Source organism: Argopecten irradians, chromosome 14, assembly GCF_041381155.1.
Source record: "Argopecten irradians isolate NY chromosome 14, Ai_NY, whole genome shotgun sequence".
Classification (NCBI taxonomy): Eukaryota; Metazoa; Mollusca; class Bivalvia; order Pectinida; family Pectinidae; genus Argopecten; species Argopecten irradians.
The window spans coordinates 18,427,194-18,447,498 of NC_091147.1; the positions used below are offsets into that span (position 1 = coordinate 18,427,194).

The following is a 20,305-nucleotide window of genomic DNA, read 5'->3' on the forward strand; positions in this document are numbered from 1 at the left end:
CTTTCTACCATCAACCTGAAACAAATATATATGAAATATGTTCCTAGGAAAAGTACCAGTACTTTTTAAGCAATCATACTCTTTATATTTTTAACTATGAATACAAATAATACTAAACAGGCCAATATACTTTCTATTGATGTTGAACTCTGAAGATACTGTTGGGTCAGGGTTATTCATCACCTTCCAGTTACTTATGACCAAACCGCAAACTATCTTTGAAATGATATTTCATAGTTTGACATTAACCAATCAACATATTCGGAGTAATTTAATCTCTTTATGCAAGAAAAAACAATGGCATGCTTAGCAGAATCACTGTTTATCCGGCCTTGACGCAAGCATACACGGGTTCATTTTCTTTGACTACTGCTGTAATTTCATCGTCATATTAAATATGGAAACGCCGTTTTCTAAAATTGGTCATTGGAATACATACCATCAAACCTAAAACGAGAGTATCGTGCAGTTTATAAACAGCAATTGCAAGGAGACACAGCGACCACACTTTTCCACAACATACAGATATCCATATACCGTAACTCACATGGGACACATTCATTGAATGACCTTGGGTATTCATAGCATGTTAATTTTATCGTCCAACCAATCAATCTTGAATTCAAAATTGCTCAATTCCTATGATTTCAAAACTGTCCAGTCGGAGAGGCCGCAGAGAGGAAGTTGTTCTCTCTCGGCTCCGAACTGGACACACATATTTTACACATTCCTATCTATTGAGAGGGGAGGATCCTCCCATATGCCATGCATGTGATTCTCCTCTCACAGTGGAACATATTTTAGTGCACTGTATTGATTTTAAGCACATACGAGATAAGTACTACGATGTCTCCGACATGTACACTTTGTTTCATGCCGTGAGACATAATCGTATTTTTAATTATCTCAAAGAAATCGGTATTTTAAACAAAATATAAACGTTTTCTCATCATATCATCGTATCAACTCAACATTTCATCGTTTCATCAACTTTGTGCATGAGTTTTCTCATGTGTTTTAGCCAAAACTATTTTATCCAATGCAAACCTTTTTTTTTATCAAATAAACGTTTACAATCTGTGTTTTAGTCCTTACCTGCCTTTTCTTACCCTGATCTTTTATCCTGATATTAATGCATGACTTGTAGTTTGGCCCTAAATGACCTTAGTTGTCGATGGGCCGTAAAACTTAAACAAACAAACAAACAAACTCAATTCCTATGACCTTGATTTCAAAACTGTTACTAGTGTAACTGCCCTGCAGGTAGGGCGTTAGAATTGTACCTGCTGCCCCTACTGCATGATCGTAAGAGGCGACTGAATTTAGGATCTTGTCTTTTCTTTCTTCCTAAAATTACTTTATTTTCCTAACGTCTCCCTTGAAACCACCTCACTTTTGGCCTTCAGTTGAGCGCTCGCCCCTGTGAGGAAGGCTCTGGGTTCTGTCTCCTGGCCGAGACATACCAAAGTCTATAAAAGTGGTAGTTTCTTATCCTGCTTGGCGCATAGCATATAGGGAGTGGGACGACTGGTTCGCCCGTTGTCAGTATAATGTGACCGGGTGGGGTGTGTTGCTTGGTGTCTTCGGCGGCATGCTTCAGTGATATAGCACTATAAAAAGGGCAGCAGTTCTACTATACAAGAAGACACATCATGAATATGCCGCAGTCTCCCAAAACACGCATCTCGCACAACATACATGCAACACACTGCATACATGGGAGGCCGTCATGACCATAGCTGTTAATAGGACATAAATTTATTAAACAAACAAACAAAATACTAGTGTAAAACTAATTACCATTTTATAATCGTAGAACCATCACAAGGGAGGCTGATATGTAGCGCCTCGATTGGTAAGGAAATAATTTGACTGTGATATTTCAATAATCGCTCAGGTGGATCGATCGGAATCATGTGGGGATAAGAAAAAGTTCTCGCAAAATCTATATAAATACATTAAAAAAAAACTAAACAACAGTTATTCAATATCGGTTGATACATGCGATCGCACAAAGGAAAGGATTGTCGATAATAGATGATCTTCAGTAGAGATAATTGCACCTAAATGTATAAAGTCATCCTATGAGTGATGTTCCGTTTTTCACAAAGGCATCAACAGCTACTATTGACAGCGATTTGTATCTTCAATCTACTTGTTTCTTCAAATGGAGATAAGCAATGTACGGAACATGTCCACGTTGACCAGCAATCAAAAGCATACTATCATTCCTTCATGCAGTTGCAGACTATTGGAGTGTCACAGTGTATTAAGAGGTGTAAGAAGTACAAATTGTGTAAGAAAATCCACCACGATCGGGAACATCTCACGTGTGACCTCATGATGACTTACGCAGAAAAAGGTGTGACTACACTTCTGGATATACAATCCGAACAGGTGAGATAAAGATATTGTTGGTCAGTTGATTGGGCTTAACTTCCTATTATCAGCTAAGGTAATTTAATGACGCCATCAAATGTATGCATCGTGTTGGATGTGTAAATGTCTATATGATTTGAAAGTTTTGTTTGTTTGATTAATTAACGTCCTATTAACAGCTATGGTCATGTAAGGACGACATCCAATGTATGCAGTTTGTTGCGTGTATGCTGTGCGAGGTGCGTGTTTTAGGAGACTGGTATATTCATGTTGTGTCTTCTTGTATAGTGAAACTGTTGCCCTTTTTATAGCGCTATATCACTGAAGCATGCCGCCGAAGACACCAAGCAACACACCCCACCCGGTCACATTATACTGACAATGGACGAACTATTTGGAAGTATATACGGTATATTCGTATTACATCCCGTTGTTTGATATAACTCCTTTCGAACAAAGATCGAACTTAGTCAACACCGACCCGATGTTGGTATGCGACACACCGTCATGAACCTATTCATAGTATTGAAAATATAAAGAACAAAATAATGACGGACGAACACAACGTAAACTGACAGTCCCTTCCGACTCCTAATCGGATTCTTATATGTATTGCTGTTATTTTACAAATTTATTGTTTACCTTTTATATTATGTGTTTTGAATATTTTACCAAACACATATATATGTAAATAGTGATCTGTATAATTACCACAAACATCATTGTATGTACATGTTAATGATTTACAGAATATCTAGTCAACACCTGGCTTCTTTTGGCGTCTGTTTAAATTTAAAAAAAAATAATTTGTTTGTGATACAAGAAACGGGAAGATATCGACGAGATTGACACCCAGTCTGATATCTTGAAATTTGAAAATCGTTACATACATACAAAACTTCTAATTCCTATGATAATTGTAGCTGCTCTATCAGATATTCTGGACACAACCTGTCTGCATATTGTTAAGTACTGCCCGCAGTTTGCCCATATCTCCCAGTCAACCCTATTCCTTCTTATAGAATAACTGTATAGAACTAACACATGAAATGTTTTCTTATTGTTCGTGTATTTGGAGTGGGACGAATGGTTCGCCCGTTGTCCGTATAATGTGACCGGGAGAGGTGTGTTGCTTGGTGTCTTCGGCGGCATGCTTCAGTGATATAGCATTATACAAGAGGCCCATAGGGCCTTAACGATCGTCTGACTACCTTGGCAATAGTAAAATTAATTTCATATGGTGTCACTTTGTCAGGACCATGTCAGGATCATTTTCACTTTCTTTCAACAAATTTTATTTCAAACAAGAGGTCCAAGGGCCTTAACATGTAGGAAATTAACTAGATATAGTGTCATGGTAGCCATCTTCGATTTTGGATCGACCCGAAAAATAACAACACTTTGTTGGACCATGTCGGGATCATTTCATGCAAGTTTCAGCCAAATCGCACAGGTAGAATTTGAGAAGTTCAAAATGTGTTTTCAGGATGGCGGCTGTGGCGGCAATCTTGGATTTTAAATCGACCGAAAAATAACAACACTTTGTGGGGACCATGTCAGGATCATTCCATGCAAGTTTCAGCCGAATCGTACCGGTAGAACATAAGAAGAAGTTCAAAATGTGTTTTCAAGATGGCGGCTGTGGCGGCCATCGTGGATTTTAAATCGACCCGAAAAATAACAACACTTTGTGGGGACCATGTCAGGATCATTTCATGCAAGTTTCAGCCAAATCGCACTGGTAGAACATGAGAAGAAGTTCAAAATGTGAAAAGTTAACGCACGGCGCACTTCACTCATTCTACACACTGCATACATTGAGGGCCGTCCTTAAACGACTCTGGCTGTTAATAGGACGTTACATTATGAAACAAACAAGAAACAAACCAAACTGCATACCTCACCCGGTCATATTATATTGACAACGGGCGAACCAGTCGTTCCTCACCCGGTAGGCTGAGCGCTAAGCAGGAGCAGAAACTACCACTTTTATAGACTTCGGTGTGTCTCGGCCAGGAGACAGGACCCAGAGCCTTAAAACAAAAGGCCAGCAAGTGAGGCAGTGTCGAGGAAGACTTTAATAAGAATTAAGTCAGTTAGGAAGAAGAGAAAAGATAAGATCCTAAATTAAGATCATGCAATAGGGGCAGCAGGTACAATTCTAACACCCTACCTGCGGGGCTAAAAAATTATCAAACAAACAAAGTGTTGTACTAATATATAAACTATTGGCAATTGTATTATGATATACTTGTCAAAAATTAATAGTGACATCTTCTATAATTATATATATATTCCTATGCATGTTTTGAATGAAATTTAGACTTGCGTATGATTAGATGTTGTTTTTTTTAGTGTGGTTAGTTATATTCATATATATAACAGAGTATATGTGAAAAAGCAATCGGGTTCATTTAAACTTTTAAATATATTTTTGCCTTATATAACTATTCAAAAGGAAATGTAAATCAAGCAAAATTATCACTTCTACTTGATACACACACACACACACACACACACACATATATATATATATATATAACAGATCTATACAAGACACAACACGAACATACCACAGTCTCTTAAAACACGCACCTCGCACTTCACACACACTGCATATATGGGAGACCGTCATTACATGACCTTAGCTGTTAAAAGGACATTAAAATAACCAAACAAACAAACTTCGGTGTTATAATTAGAATCTCCTTTATGTATGCTGTAACCCTGTATGTATGTACCGTAAGGGCCGCGGAATACTTGAAACTTGAACTTGATGTCACCTTGACAACAACCAAACAAAGCATTAAATCCTCTAGTTTGTTCTGCCTATGAATTAATCTGACTAAAATACAGATCCTTATTATCATTAAACGGAGTGGTTATGAGGATCTGTATTTTAATCAGATTATTTATCAATTAGACCCATCCAACTCGAAATAATCTATATGCCGTGGTGTGTCTCTGACCATTGATGGCTCAAAACTACACAAAATATGAGTATTTGTTGTTTTTTAGGACTAGAGTACATGTACCTGCTACTAACATCGCCTGACCACAAATTATTTATCATCAGAACAAGAAATCAAGAATTTGTATATTCTGATTGATATTGACTGCTCCCTTGGTAATCACCGAAATTGTGGTTTCGCCCTAATACACACACTTGATCAGACCCCAGCTGATAATAAAATTGAATTTTTTTTATAGCAAAATTCTATATACCGTATGCGTCATAATGGTATATATGCCTTAATAGTGATTCGCCAGGGGGGAGTTGTAAATATTTAATTAAAAAATTGTTCTGTGTCGTGAATATGTTGATAATGCTCGCTATACATGGCTGATTAAGTTAAACTTCCTATATTAAGAATAGATTTCTTGAGATGTAAAATAAATCAACTAATTCTTTGTCTTTTTTTATTATTATTATTTTGTGGTGTGTTTATATATAACTACAAGGAAAGTAATAAGTATATCACATGCATATTTATGAATTATATCTCGGAGCATATCCATGTCGCAATCTGATAAGGATACATATCTTTATAACCACTCCTTTCAATAGAGGATGTGACAACATCCCATAAGGGGTCATGTTCGGATGACCTTTGTACCACGTGTACTTCAGATCCTTAATAGTTATTTTATTGATGGATACAGGTAGATCTGTCACCATATTCATATCTAGTATATTACAGTTTGTGTGACCGCACAACGTTACGCGGTGTGCGATAGCAACGGTGTCTGGGCGATAGTTATCGTGGTTGATATATATTTAGGAATTCAATTTTATGGGAAACGATGATGGGGTTTTATTGCTACTGTGTTAAAGAAATGATAATTCTAAACGTGAAATATAAGGATATCCATTAAATAATAAATTTGCATTTTGATTTGTTTACTTGACATTTACGTACTTGAGGCAGGCATGGGGTAATAAAAATTGTAATGGTAATTAATTGTAATGCATTTCAATTTTTCAAGTAATTGAATGTAATGTGTAATTGAAGCCAATTTTAATTACATGTACATGTAATAGTAATTTAATTAATTACAAAAATGCATATAATGCTCAATTACTTTTCAATTACATGTGGGTTTTTTTTAAGGACATGAATATAGATAGATTAGTCAGATTACATTTTCTATATTTCTCAATTAGATTAAAATACGGATCCTTATTATCACTACGTTTGATAAGAGGATCTAACAACATCCATTCGGGGTCACGTCAAGATGACCTTTGGAAAATGGCCAATCAAATTGGTACTGCCAGAATCTTGACTGGGGACGAAATAGTTTGAAAAAGCTGTCCGAATTATCCTCGTGTATGTAGTCATCTCGCTCAAAGAGCACAGCAAAGTATATATGTATTGGGACGAAACGGCGTTTTAAATTGACGTAGCAATGTGTAGGAAATGTATGTGATCTGAAGTACACAAGTTTGAAAAGGTCATCCGAACATGACCCTTTATGGGATGTTCTCAGATCCTCTATTGAACGGAGTGGTTATTTTAATCAGATTGTACATTTCTGTTCTCACTGAAGTTTTTGTCTTTTCATTTTAGCTTTAATATCCTTATGATTAGTAACTATCCATGTCTACCATATAGTTTGATAAGTTCTTTATTTAGCATTCATGATCAACAGTGAAAACAATGTCTTTCCCACCTATGCCATACATTGTATTAAATTAGGTACAAAACAAAGTTTGATTTGAATAACAGAGGGTCTAGACAAGCTACCGGGTAACTAGAGATAATCTAGATAATCATACCTTGGGGCAATCAGCATAAATGAGAACAATTGATCATTACCTTCACTAAATCCTACTAGTCATTAAAATTTTTTTCACCAAATTTGGTCTGAAGCTGCCTTGGATGAAGGGGAACCAATCTTGTATAAACGGTGACCCGCACCCACCCCCAACAGGGGCCTGAGGGGCGGGGCTTAAATTGATTTAGTTCTAATTTGGTCTGAAGCTTCTTGGGTGAAGGGAAACCAATCTGTATAAACAGTGACCCTGTATACCAAGGGGCCTGAGGGGCGGGGCCAAATATAGCAAATTCTTTTTAATCCTTCTTCGGGAAGAAAGGGATTTAGTTCTAATTTGGTCTGAAGCTTCCATGGATAAAGAGGAACAAATTTTGTATAAACGGTGGGTATGGTCCTCTAGAGGCCTGAAGGACGGGGTCCAATAGGAAAATATAGCTTATTCTTTAATATCCATCGGTAGAAATAAATCCTGAAGCCTTCAAGTTGGTAGTTTTGTGTTCTTAGCCTGAAGCAGGTGAGCGATACAGGCCCATTAGGCCTCTTGTTACAAAGATAATAAAGATATTTTAGGTGGGTTTATTACATGTACGTCCTATTAACAGCCTGGTGATTGCAGGATGGTCCCCCGTGGATGTGGTGTCTTGAGTGTGTTAAGTGCAAGGTGCGTTGTTAGGGATTATCGTTCATACACAACCATTGCTATCGATAGACCCTAGGCTAAAACAAATAAACCAATGCAAATGTATTAGGTTATTTACAATGTATATGCGATTGTTTTGTTTTTACATAGCATAGGTAATATATGTAATATTTTAGGCACTGAATGACCTTAGCTATTGATGGACCATAAAGCATAAACAAATAATTTAATTTTGGTATATTGGATACCTGAGTGAGGTCAATAGTTATATAATCTTAATGAATTTAATAATTGATAATATCTTGCTGTGAATTCCCAAATCAAATTTAATTAAGAAAATACAACTACGCGGATTCATGTGGGTCATTACGATCGTTTGTATGAACCGCGGAAATATTTTGCTTGACACACATAGGAGGCCGTCCTTACATGACCATGGATGTTAATAAGACGTTAATTTAACAAACAGCTTGATTTTTATGTCCTTTTAAAAGCTATGTCCAATTTTGCCCTGCAGGTAGGGCATAAGAATGATCGTAAAAGGCGATTTAATAGGATCTTATATTTTCTTTCTTCCCACTAACTTACTTTCTTCTTCATAGCATTTCCCTTGAAATGAAAGAAACTAAAACATTTGAGGACGGTCTTTTATGTCCGTGTTTTTTTTCTTTGCAATGTTGGAAACGCCGAACAGCACATCCCACCTGTTCAGCCCCTTATCCTGAGCAGAGCGGCAGCTAAGAACTACTACATTGCTGACTATGGTCTGTAACGGCTTATACCCTCCACGAATAACATAGAGTGTGTACATATATGATTATACATTTCAGGACAGTTCAAACTGTGCCATGTGCGCAGAGACCGACGTTTGCATCGGAACAAAGGATGGTACCAATGTTTGTCTGCAGCACGGTAGGTATATCTTAGTACTGCACAAGTATATTTGAGGAAGATACCAAAGTAACTTGTGGTTGTGGTTGTGGTCATATAGGGTGCAAAGCATATAACCAAAGCTTGTTGGAAAAAAAATTAATTCATATGATCCGTTTTTTTAATTATTATTTTCATTTTGATAAAAGTGATATTAAAGATGTTCCACCGCTGACAAATGGTAATTTTTTCAATATCAAAAACAGGAGCAGACGATTTAGTATTTTTGATTAGTTACAAAAGTTACTTACTTTACACCATTACAACCATTGAAAAGTTTGAGCTTCTAATTTTACTTCAAGTTAAAAATATGAAAAAGTATTAATTGCATCCCGAAAAAATTCTGTGGCACTATGTCCTATATGGAATAAAGTACTGATTGTGTATGCACCAAAGGCGAAGTGGATTATTTTAAATTATTTTTTTGTGTTAATAAGACATAAATATACACGATAAAACACCAATTACTGTTCAAATGATGATTACCATTTATGCTCTGTCGGCGGTGGAGCATCTTTAAGGATATGTATGTATTTAAATCAGATTGAGGTGGTATATGTTCATACGAACATAACCCCTTATATGATGTTGTCAGATTCTTTATTGAACGTAGTGGTTTATAAGAGTCTTCATTTTAATCATATTGATCCATTCCCGTCATTTATCGATATCGACTGAAAAGGACCGTTCATCGGTACTACACACATGAAAATGATTCTAACAGCTCTGCAAACCAATTTGTCTACGTCAATAAATTTGATGGAAGTAATTAACATTGATTGGCCAATCCGAAAGGTGATCAGATGTTGTTAAATCCTGAGAAACTTACCTGTCCTAGAGGTCGTCATATCGGAATAAGGATATGTATTTCAATAAGATTTGTGCCTATTGGGATGTTATTACATTAAGCGTGAGTTCTATAAAGAGGTTATAATAAAAGGCAAGTTAACGATATTGCTAAGGATATTTTTCTGAACAGTTCTCTTGGAGTTATTTCACGTTTGCTTATCAGCGATTACTGTTGTAAGTTGGGTTTTAAGAAGAAAGCAACATGCTCCCCAATAATCTCCTCCCACCCGCAAAAAGTTACAACTAGAGGCGCTTAACCTTTTACTGCATGTACGGTTCATATTCATGCGAAATTCTTACCTGATATTATGATATAACCTGGTAACAAAAATGCTGTAACACCCAGTTGTAAAGATAACAGATTAGGAATATCGACATTATTCGGATCATGTTGAACATTGTTAATGCCTTAATTTCCTGTTTGCTATAACTCGCTTCTTTAAATGTTAACATTTCCTATGTAAATATATATATATTATCTGGTTTATTATAGTGACCATTATAATGACATGGACATATGTTCCGGATTGACTACAATTATAATTTTGACTTATGTTTGTAATGAGGACATGTACAATGACTTACCACTACTTGTTATGTTGCAGATGTTTGTCCGGCTTCCGATTGGTTACCTTTCAACCACAAGTGCTACTTCTTCAGAGACCACAGATCAACAACGGACAAAAATATTGTAAATATGTTATTTCCTTTGCTTATGTAGATTGAATAGGCGATCTGACATCAAAAGGGGAGCATTAAGTTAGATTGACAACTAGTTTGCCTGCTATCACTGTGACTGCGACGGTGACCGCAACACACCGCATGCAGAGGAGGCCGTCCTTACGTGTTTTAGATTAATAAACGTCCTATTAAAAGCCAGGGTCATGTAAGACAGCTGCCATGCATACGGTGTGTATCGTGTGTGAAGTGCGTGTATTGGAAGACAGCGGTCACATCATACTGACCACGACCCTGGCTGTTAATAGGACGATTATCTAATAAACCAAACCAAGGAGTTGACATAATTCAGGCTTGCTCATCAGACGTGTTAGCATCAATGTAAGATTATTTTTCATATAAGAAGCTAGTGGTAAATACTTTTTGGAAAGCTATGCAATCTTCGGCCATTACATGCTTTTGATACTTTTTTATAAATTAGGGATATTGATTTCACAACCACCGGAACTTTCATTCACATTATACAAACACGTGCACTCCAGTTGTGCAACACCGTTGTTTTACGCTGAATGTTAAGGCGAAGCGAAAAAACAGTCATAATACAGACTATAACATGTAGCGTGGCTAGTTGGCAGATCCCAAAGGCGCCTTCGTGAAGTTGGTTTTTTGCTTTATTATGTGAAAGTCCTATTAACAGCCAGGACCACTTAAGGACGGAATCCAGTATACGCGGTGTGTTGCATGTCCCGAGTTGCGTTTGTGTTTTAGAAGGCTGCTATATATTCGTGTTATGTGTCTTTGTCACAGTGGCACTCTTGCAATTCTACAGTGATATCTGACTGAAACATCTCCTAGAATAACACGTCCCACCTAATCACTTTATATTATTGTTGTCCAACGCTGTGCTCGTAGTATTTGTTTGTTTGTTTGTTTGATTAATTAACGTCCTATTAACAGGTATGGTCATGTAAGGACGGCCTCCCATGTATGCGGTGTGTTGCGTGTATGTTGTGCGAGGTGCGTGTTTTGGGAGACTGCGGTAAATTCATGTTATGTCTTCTTGTATAGTGGAACTATTACCCTTTTTATAGTGCTATATCACTGAAGCATGCCGCCGAAGACACCAAGCAACACACCCCACCTTGTCACATTATACTGACAACGGGCGAACCAGTCGTCCCACTCCCCGTTTGCTGAGCGCTAAGCAGGAGCAGAAACTACCACTTTTATAGACTTTGGTGTGTCTCGGCCAGGGGACAGAACCCAGAGCCTTCCTTACAGGGGCGAACGCTCAACGCAAGGCCAAAAGTGAGGCGGTGCCAAGGAAGGCATTAGGAAAGATAAAGTCAGTTAGGAAGAAAAGAAAAGATAGGATCCTAAATTTAGTCACCTTTTACGATCATGCAATAGGGGCAGCAGGTACAATTCTAACGCCCTACCTGCAGAGCTCATATCATGCTCGTAGTAAAGTAATAAAATGTCGACGGATACGTAATTTAGAAGGATATTATTTAGAAATGTTATTGTTCAGCGTACGATTTCCTTTCCTTTGGTTCAATACTGAATCCTCAAGGACTTTTCGACTCGCTCGTAGCCATGTTGTAAATGTGAAATTGTTTATCTCAACAAGAGGCCCATGGGCCTTAACGGTCATCTGACTCATGGCACAAAACAACAAAGTCACAGTATAAAGTAGTGGTTAATAATTATTATAAACAATACAAGGAACTCCTTAGTTGAATGTATAAGTTTCTGAAATAGGTAAATGTCATTTGTTGAACAAACTTGGTAGCCCTTCATCCATATATGGTTGTAACCCATTCAAGGATTAATATATGGAGTCAGATTTTAAAGCCAAATTTCAGCAAAGCTCCCATTTTTTTGACCTCCGCCGTACTATCCCCATGGGTCTTAGCTCGGTCCTTTATAAAATATGATTGTCCTCACCTAAAGTTCCCCCTTCTGAATCAATTAAAACCCATATAGACCAATTTTCATTGAGATCGGAGACTGAACCCGAACACAGGAAGTGGGCCAGCGGCCATCTTGGAATACCAAAATATTTACGAAAATGTTTGCATGTTGTTCGGCATCAATTATAACCCCTATAGACCAATTTTCATTGAGATCAGAGACTGAAACCTTAAAACAGGAAGTGGCCCAGCGGTCATCTTGGAATACCAAAATCTTTACGAAAATGTTTGAATGTTGTTCCGCATCATTTAAAACCCCTATAGACCAATTTTCATTGAGATCAGAGACCGAAACCTGAAAACAGGAAGTTGGCCAGCTAAAATTAAGAAAATTTGCCCTTTTGGGGCCCACCCCTCAGCTCCTAGGGGTCGGACCAGACACATTTATATAAAATATGATTGTCCTTCCCTAATGATGTTTCACACCAAATAAAGATGAAATTCATCCAAGGATGAAAGAGAAGTAGGATTTTAAAGCTAAATTGAAGAAAATTTCCCCATTTGGGGCCCCACCCCTCAGCCCCTAGGAGTCAGACCAGGCTCATTTATATAAAATATGATTGTCCTTCCCCAATGATGTTTAACACCAATTATAGATGAAATCCATCCAAGGATGAAGGAGTAGTAGGATTTTAAAGCTAAAATTAAGAAAATTTGCCCTTTTGGGGCCCACCCCTCAGCCCCTAGGGGTCGGACCAGGCTCATTTATATAAAATATGATTGTCCTTCCTGAATGATGTTTCACACCAAATATGGATGAAATCAATCCAAGGATGAAGGAGGAGTAGGATTTTAAAGCTTAAATTAAGAAAATTTGCCCTTTTGGGGCCCCACCCCTCAGCCCCTAGGGGTCGGACCTATCTCATATATATAAAATATGATTGTCCTTCCCCAATGATGTTTCACACTAAATATGGATGAAATCCATCCAAGGATGAAGGAGGAGTAGGATTTTAAAGCTAAAATTAAGAAAATTTGCCCTTTTGGGGCCCCACCCCTCAGCCCCTAGGGGTCGGACCTATCTCATATATATAAAATATGATTGTCCTTCCCCAATGATGTTTCACACCAAATATGGATGAAATCCATCCAAGGATGAAGGAGGAGTAGGATTTTAAAGCTAAATTAAGAAAATTTGCCCTTTTGGGGCCCCACCCCTCAGCCCCTAGGGGTGACCAGGCTCATTTATATAAAATATGATTTGTCCTTCCCCAATGATGTTTCATTCACACCAAATTATGGATGAAATCCATCCAAGGATGAAGGAGGAGTAGGATTTTAAAGCTTAAATTTAAAAAATTTCCCCATTTTTGGGCCCCACCCCTCAGCCCCTAGGGGTCGGACCAGGCTCATTTATATCAAATATGATTTTCCTTCCCCAATGATGTTTCACACCAAATATGGATGAAATCCATCCAAGGGTGAAGGAGGAGTAGGATTTTAAAGCTAAATTTAAGAAAATTTGCCCTTTTGGGGCCCCACCCCTCAGCCCCTAGGGGTCGGACCAGGCTCATTTATATAAAATATGATTGTCCTTCCCCAATGATGTTTCACACCAATTATAGATGAAATCCATCCAAGGATGAAGGAGTAGTAGGATTTTAAAGCTAAAATTAAGAAAATTTGCCCTTTTGGGGCCCCACCCCTCAGCCCCTAGGGGTCGGACCAGGCTCATTTATATAAAATATGATTGTCCTTCCTGAATGATGTTTCACACCAAATATGGATGAAATCAATCCAAGGATGAAGGAGGAGTAGGATTTTAAAGCTAAAATTAAGAAAATTTGCCCTTTTGGGGCCCACCCCTCAGCCCCTAGGGGTCGGACCAGGCTCATTTATATAAAATATGATTGTCCTTCCCGAATGATGTTTCACACCAAATATGGATGAAATCAATCCAAGGATGAAGGAGGAGTAGGATTTTAAAGCTTAAAGATGCTCCACCGCTGACAAATAGTATTTTTTCACTATCAAAAACAGGAGCAGACGATTTAGTATTTTTCTTCAGTTACAAAAGTTACTTACTTTACACCATTACCACTATTGAAAAGTTTGAGCTCCTAATTTTACATTAAGTTAAAAACATAAAAAATAATTAATTGCATCCCGAAAAAATTCCGTGTCACTATATTCTATATGGAATGAAATAGTGATTGCGCATGCACCAAAGGCAAAATGGATTATTTCATTATATTTTTCGTGTTAATTAGACAGATATATACACGATTACACGCCAATTACTATTCAAATGATGAATGCCATTTATGCTCTGTCGGCGGTGGAGCATCTTTAAATTAAGAAAATTCGCCCTTTTGGGGCCTCAGCCCCTAGGGGTCGGACCTATCTCATATATATAAAATATGATTGTCCTTCCCCAATGATGTTTCACACTAAATATGGATGAAATCCATCCAAGGATGAAGGAGGAGTAGGATTTTAAAGCTAAATTTAAGAAAATTTCCCCATTTGGGGCCCCACCCCTCCGCCCCTAGGAGTCAGACCAGGCTCATTTATATAAAATATGTTTGTCCTTCCCCAATGATGTTTCACACCAAATAAAGATGAAATTCATACAAGGATGTAAGAAAAGTAGGATTTTAAAGCTAAATTTAAGAAAATTTGCCCTCTTGGGGCCCACCCCTCAGCCCCTAGGGGTCGGACAAGGCTCATTTCTGTAAAATATGATTGTCCTTCCCAAATGATTCTTCAAACCAAATATGGATGAAATCAATCCAAGAATGAAGGAGGAGTAGGATTTTAAAGCTTAAATTAAGAAAATTTGCCCTTTTGGGTCCCCATTCCACAGCCCCTAGGGGTTGGACCTATCTCATATATATAAAATATGATTGTCCTTCCCCAATGATGTTTCACACTGAATATGGATGAAATCCATCTAAGGATGAAGGAGGAGTAGGATTTTAAAGCTAAATTTAAGAAAAATTTCCCCATTTTTGGCCCCACCCCTCAGCCCCTAGGAGTCAGACCAGGCTCATTTATATAAAATATGATTGTCCTCCCCCAATGATGTTTCACACCAAATATAAATGAAATCCATCCAAGGATGGAGTAGTAGGATTTTAAAGCTAAAATTAAGAAAATTTGCCCTTTTGGGGCCCACCCCTCAGCCCCTAGGGGTCGAACAAGGCTCATTTCTGTTAAATATGATTGTCCTTCCCAAATGATTCGTCACACCAAATATGGATGAAATCAATACAAGAATGAAGGAGGAGTAGGATTTTAAAGCTTAAATTAAGAAAATTTGCCCTTTTGGGGCCCCATCCCTCAGCCCCTAGGGGTTGGACCTATCTCATATATATAAAATATGATTGTCCTTCCCAGATGATGTTTCAAACAAAATATGGATGAATTCCATCAAAGGATGAAGGAGGATTAGGCTTTTGTATAAATAGTCTTACGCACGACGCACGGCGGACGGCGCACGACGACAGACAAAACACGATGACAATAGGTCATCCTGACCTTCGGTCAGATGACCTAAAAAGCGCTGAAATGAAATTTGAAAATGAATTTGTCATCCATATACAGCTGTACACTCGGTTGATATGTCAGTGTCTGAGTGGTTAAGTCGTCTTGACGTATTACCACAAGCTCTCCAACTCTGGTTCGAATCTCATGTTAGGCAGTTTCCAGGTACTGACCGATGGTCGGCACTTACTTACATAACCATGGCTGTTAATAGGACGTTAAACCAATAAAACCAAACAGTTGATGGATGCATGTTTAATTTACAGGTATAGACGCGATATATAGTGTTTATCCTGTAACCAGCAGTATCGTTCTCGCACCTACACCTACCGCATATTTTTGCTGTATTTTTACACTGACGAAACACTACGTATTTTTAGAATATCAGGACGTGACCTACTTCCGAGGCGAAAGACCGACGTAATTTTAAGATGTTGATACGGTTAAAGCTTCAATATATTGGTTTAATAATATTATATGATATTTAGTATATATATGATCGACACCTGTTTCTTTATTAACCCTTGCCAAAGACATTATCCATGTATTCTCACTGTTTATATTCGACAGGAGTTCTGTGGAACGTTCGGTGCCAAACTTGTGAGAGTTGACAATGATGATGTTGTAACTTTTCTTACACCAGAAATGGACAGGATTGGTAAGTTTATTGTTACCATCCTGGGATTCCTGGGCATCCCAGGATGGTAGATACTATAATCGGTCGCTTTAATTTGCCTGCCATGTTGTTGGGATTTCACATGGTTATAAATAGTCTGTTCACTTTGATTGGCTGACCAAAACAATTTACGTGTGTTGACTGGTTACTTGTTGTTGAAGATTTTCATGTGTGTAAGGGGTACCAGTGGGGAAATTATTGCAAACAAATTATCATTTGATAAACCCATGGCCAGAGAAGTCCGAAAGTTTTCTGGTTTTCGGCCATTATTCTCAGAAATCACACAAGCCGGCGCTACACGTACTGAAAAGAATGCAAGTTCGCAATCGGATCTCCTCGGAGAAATTGACAATTTGCCAAAATTTGTTTACATTGTCGGGAGCGCGTGGAGCATCTATATATAGCCTAACTAGTACTGTTAACTAGATGATCATGACCTACTTGTAAAAACTGTCCGTACATGAGAGATGCTGAAACAAAGTTAGGCTTTACTTAGGGGATATTTGTGGAACTGTATGCGCTAAATTAAAGTACAGTTTCATACGAAATGTTATGCTTGTTTCAATGCGTATTATGTATTTCACTAACTTGTTCAAGTACATGTATATCAGTACAGTATACTTGTTAGCATTAGCATCTGCACCTTCTGAACAACTTTATTAAAATAAACAAAACGTTGATTTTCATAACGCAGGTCGTAGTATGTTTCCCGACGTTGTCATAATTACAACGCGTTAGTTGACTATTTCTGCGCAAGACGACAAAACTTCAACTTGTTTGGTGTTGTAACCTCATCCTTGGCCATATTATGTTATAATTCTTTTAAAGAAACCTTTATTTTTTGTTTCGGAAAAGTAGCCTAGTGGCCCTTTCATGTAGTTGATTATCTTTTACATTGAATGCGAAAGCATTTAAATTATCATTCTTCAAAAATGAATTGTTTTAATCGTCAAGCTTTCCTATCATTGCTTCCTAATAAATAATGCTGTATGGTAGCCTTCTTAGCTTTTTGGGGAGCTTATACTTGTATTATTTATGTCTCTTTCATTTTAAAAAATCATAGAAAGTGTACAGGTCATTTAGAAATTAGAACATATCGTTTTTCCATCCTATCATCTTATCAATTCAATGACCATGGCTGTTGATGTACCGTAAAACGCAAGCAAACAAACTTTTCACGGGGAAAGTATAACTTTACCTCTAATTCCCCTATTGGATCCCAACTCTCCTATCCCAGGAGGTGAGATTCAAGATCAGATTGATACAAACTTATTACAACTTATTACACTACGGACGTATATGACCAAAGGTGGTTGCAATCCATGCATAAGTTTATGCGTAATAGTGATTAAATTAAAACCTGCCTCTGTTTACCCGTATAGGGCCCCGAGCTTTTTGCCAAAGAGGTCAGAGCCAGAATTTATAACACAAATATACCGTAGTCTCCCAAACCAGTAGACACATGGGAGACCGACCTTAAATGATCCAGGCTGTTAATATTACAGGAGACGCGGACATGTGGATTGCTGCAAATGATCGAGAAGTGGAGGGCGAGTTCGTTTGGGGATCAGGTGATGTAGCACTGAATGCAGTCTGGAAACCTCCTTTTGAACCCGACGGCGATGGTGACTGTGTGGAACTGACTTTCAGGTCTGACGGTGCCGTTTGGAACAATGAAAAGTGTGATTTTAATACCGCTCAACATGTTTGTGAAATTAACTTTAAGATCCCACCATTTTGATTTTCTTATGACATCATTCAGTCTATCTATACATCATACAATGTAGATATTGTACTTTACACCGATTATACATCTGGTTGTGTTGTCTCATAGAAAATGTCGAACAGGAGGACAATTATTCATCTTCTATTAAGGTTCATCTTTTTTATGATAATGTCCTTAGCCGTATTCCATCTTTGCACATGTACAGCGCCATGACAAAAGTATTTCAAAAAAGTTTTCAAGATGGCGGACGTCATTTCATTAAGCATCGCTAACGGAAAATGTTATTTAAACAACATTAAAATACTTGCACTTACCTAGTATTTTGTGAGGTGACCTTTGGACTTTATAATAACTGCCAACAAACGGTGAGGTTTCGAATTATATTAAAATCTGATGTAATGTAGAGTGAATGAAACCCATATATCGGATATCGCTAGAAACAGATGGACTGCAGATCCGATGTTCCGGGCGTTGTTTTGCGAAGTCCATTTGATTCCTAGCCAAAGATTTTCAATTATATTAATGTCTAGTGATTGTGCAGACCATACAATGGTTAGTACATTATTTTGCAGCTTAAATTCGTTTGTAACAAGTGCACGATGTACGGGGGCATTGTCGTCTTGAAATCTATATTTTTTTGTCGGCAAAATGCTGGGCGATAACTGCCAAAGATTATCATCTAGTATATCTATGGATTTCTAGGCATTTATATTTCCGTGAACATTACAAAGAGTGCCTACACCATAATATGTAATGCATCCACCTTAACGGGATATCCGGCAATGACAGGTAGGGCACATGCACTCCGGTAGGAAAGATTCACGGGCTGTTCTCCACACATATACACGGTGATTATCACCTATTACAACGCGACTCTCATAAAAAATACAGTTTTCCAGTATTGTTCAACACCAAGTCGTATTTTTTCTAAACACAAGTTTAAACGTTGTTTTTTTTGCGATTTACTTCCGAAACAACCACCCATTTGTGACAACTCTGCGCTTCAAATCCTTTTATAAAAAAATATTTGAACATTTCGACTAATTACTGTACTTTGTACATCCAATGTTTCATTAATTCATTAGTTTTTTCCTGCAAATACGTTCCCTCTGTTTGTTTTTGTGTAACGAAAAAGTCACGTTACAATTTTATTTGATTGAAATACAAATGTGTTCAAATTAAACGTGCATCAATAAATATCAATTAGTTACCATACTACAGTGAGTTTTACGATATTTTATAGTGTTTGCTGCTATATTGACATACAACAGTCCAAAATCAAAAGTGAACCTCTATGGAGAAATGTAAGTGTTTCATAGGAACAATTTTTTTCAAGGTATTATTATTAATAAACTAGTTATTGTGGATTTCGCAAATAAATGTATTTGATCATATGATTCTGGTGTTAATTTATGTATTCATAATTGTTTCAACAATTTTGAAGCAAGATTTTCAATTTAGAACAACATTAAATAACAGCAAGGGCTGTAATTTGATTTTTTTTTCACTTTAAATGTAACAAGTTACCTGTTCTGTCTATCAGCAAAATACGTCAAGTATAGAATAAGGCTTAAACTCCAAAGACTATCACAAATTACAATAGACCACGCATAATTAATTAGAAATTAAAACTTGGATGACAAATTTACATTTAATAATAATGCGTACTATTAGGTCACCTGAGACGAAGTTGGAAGTAAGTCTGAAAAAAAGTGACCTAGTCCCTTTTTCTAATCGTCGTCTTTTGTCCGTCGTCGTGCGTCGTCCGTCGTGTGCTCGTAAACAATTTACATTTTCGATTTCTTCTCAAAAACCAATGAAGCAATTTCAATGAAACTTTGCAGAAACCTTCTAAGGCATCAGACGAATCAAAATTGTGAATTGTGGGAGAGACTAAAAGGGGTAAAATTGACTAAAATTTCAAAAATATTCTTCTCCACTCACAGATGTGGTAGAATCATATACTCTTCATAGATGAAAAGGTCGCAAGGCCCTCTACAAAAAATGTGAATTATATAACCCTGGGGTCCCAGGTTTCCCCCTGGGGGGGGGGGGGGGGGCTTCCGTTTACTATACTTTATACAGTGAAAACACATTCTGGAGCATTATTTGGTAATTATTCCCCGCCCCTGCAGGTAGGGCGTTAGAATTGTACCTGCTGCCCCTATTGCATGATCGTAAAAGGCGAC

General features: G+C 37.5%; 1 protein-coding gene across 1 annotated transcript; it reads left to right on the top strand.

The window, feature by feature from the left end:
- Positions 1 to 2,091: 2,091 nt before the first annotated feature.
- On the top strand, positions 2,092 to 19,221 carry LOC138307079 (brevican core protein-like). The gene is made up of 6 exons (XM_069247707.1): positions 2,092 to 2,397; positions 5,007 to 5,009; positions 8,629 to 8,710; positions 10,183 to 10,268; positions 16,285 to 16,372; positions 17,896 to 19,221. The coding sequence occupies exons 1-6, from the start codon at positions 2,092 to 2,094 to the stop codon at positions 18,129 to 18,131; spliced, it is 801 nt and encodes a 266-aa protein (XP_069103808.1). The 3' UTR covers positions 18,132 to 19,221.
- Positions 19,222 to 20,305: the final 1,084 nt, after the last annotated feature.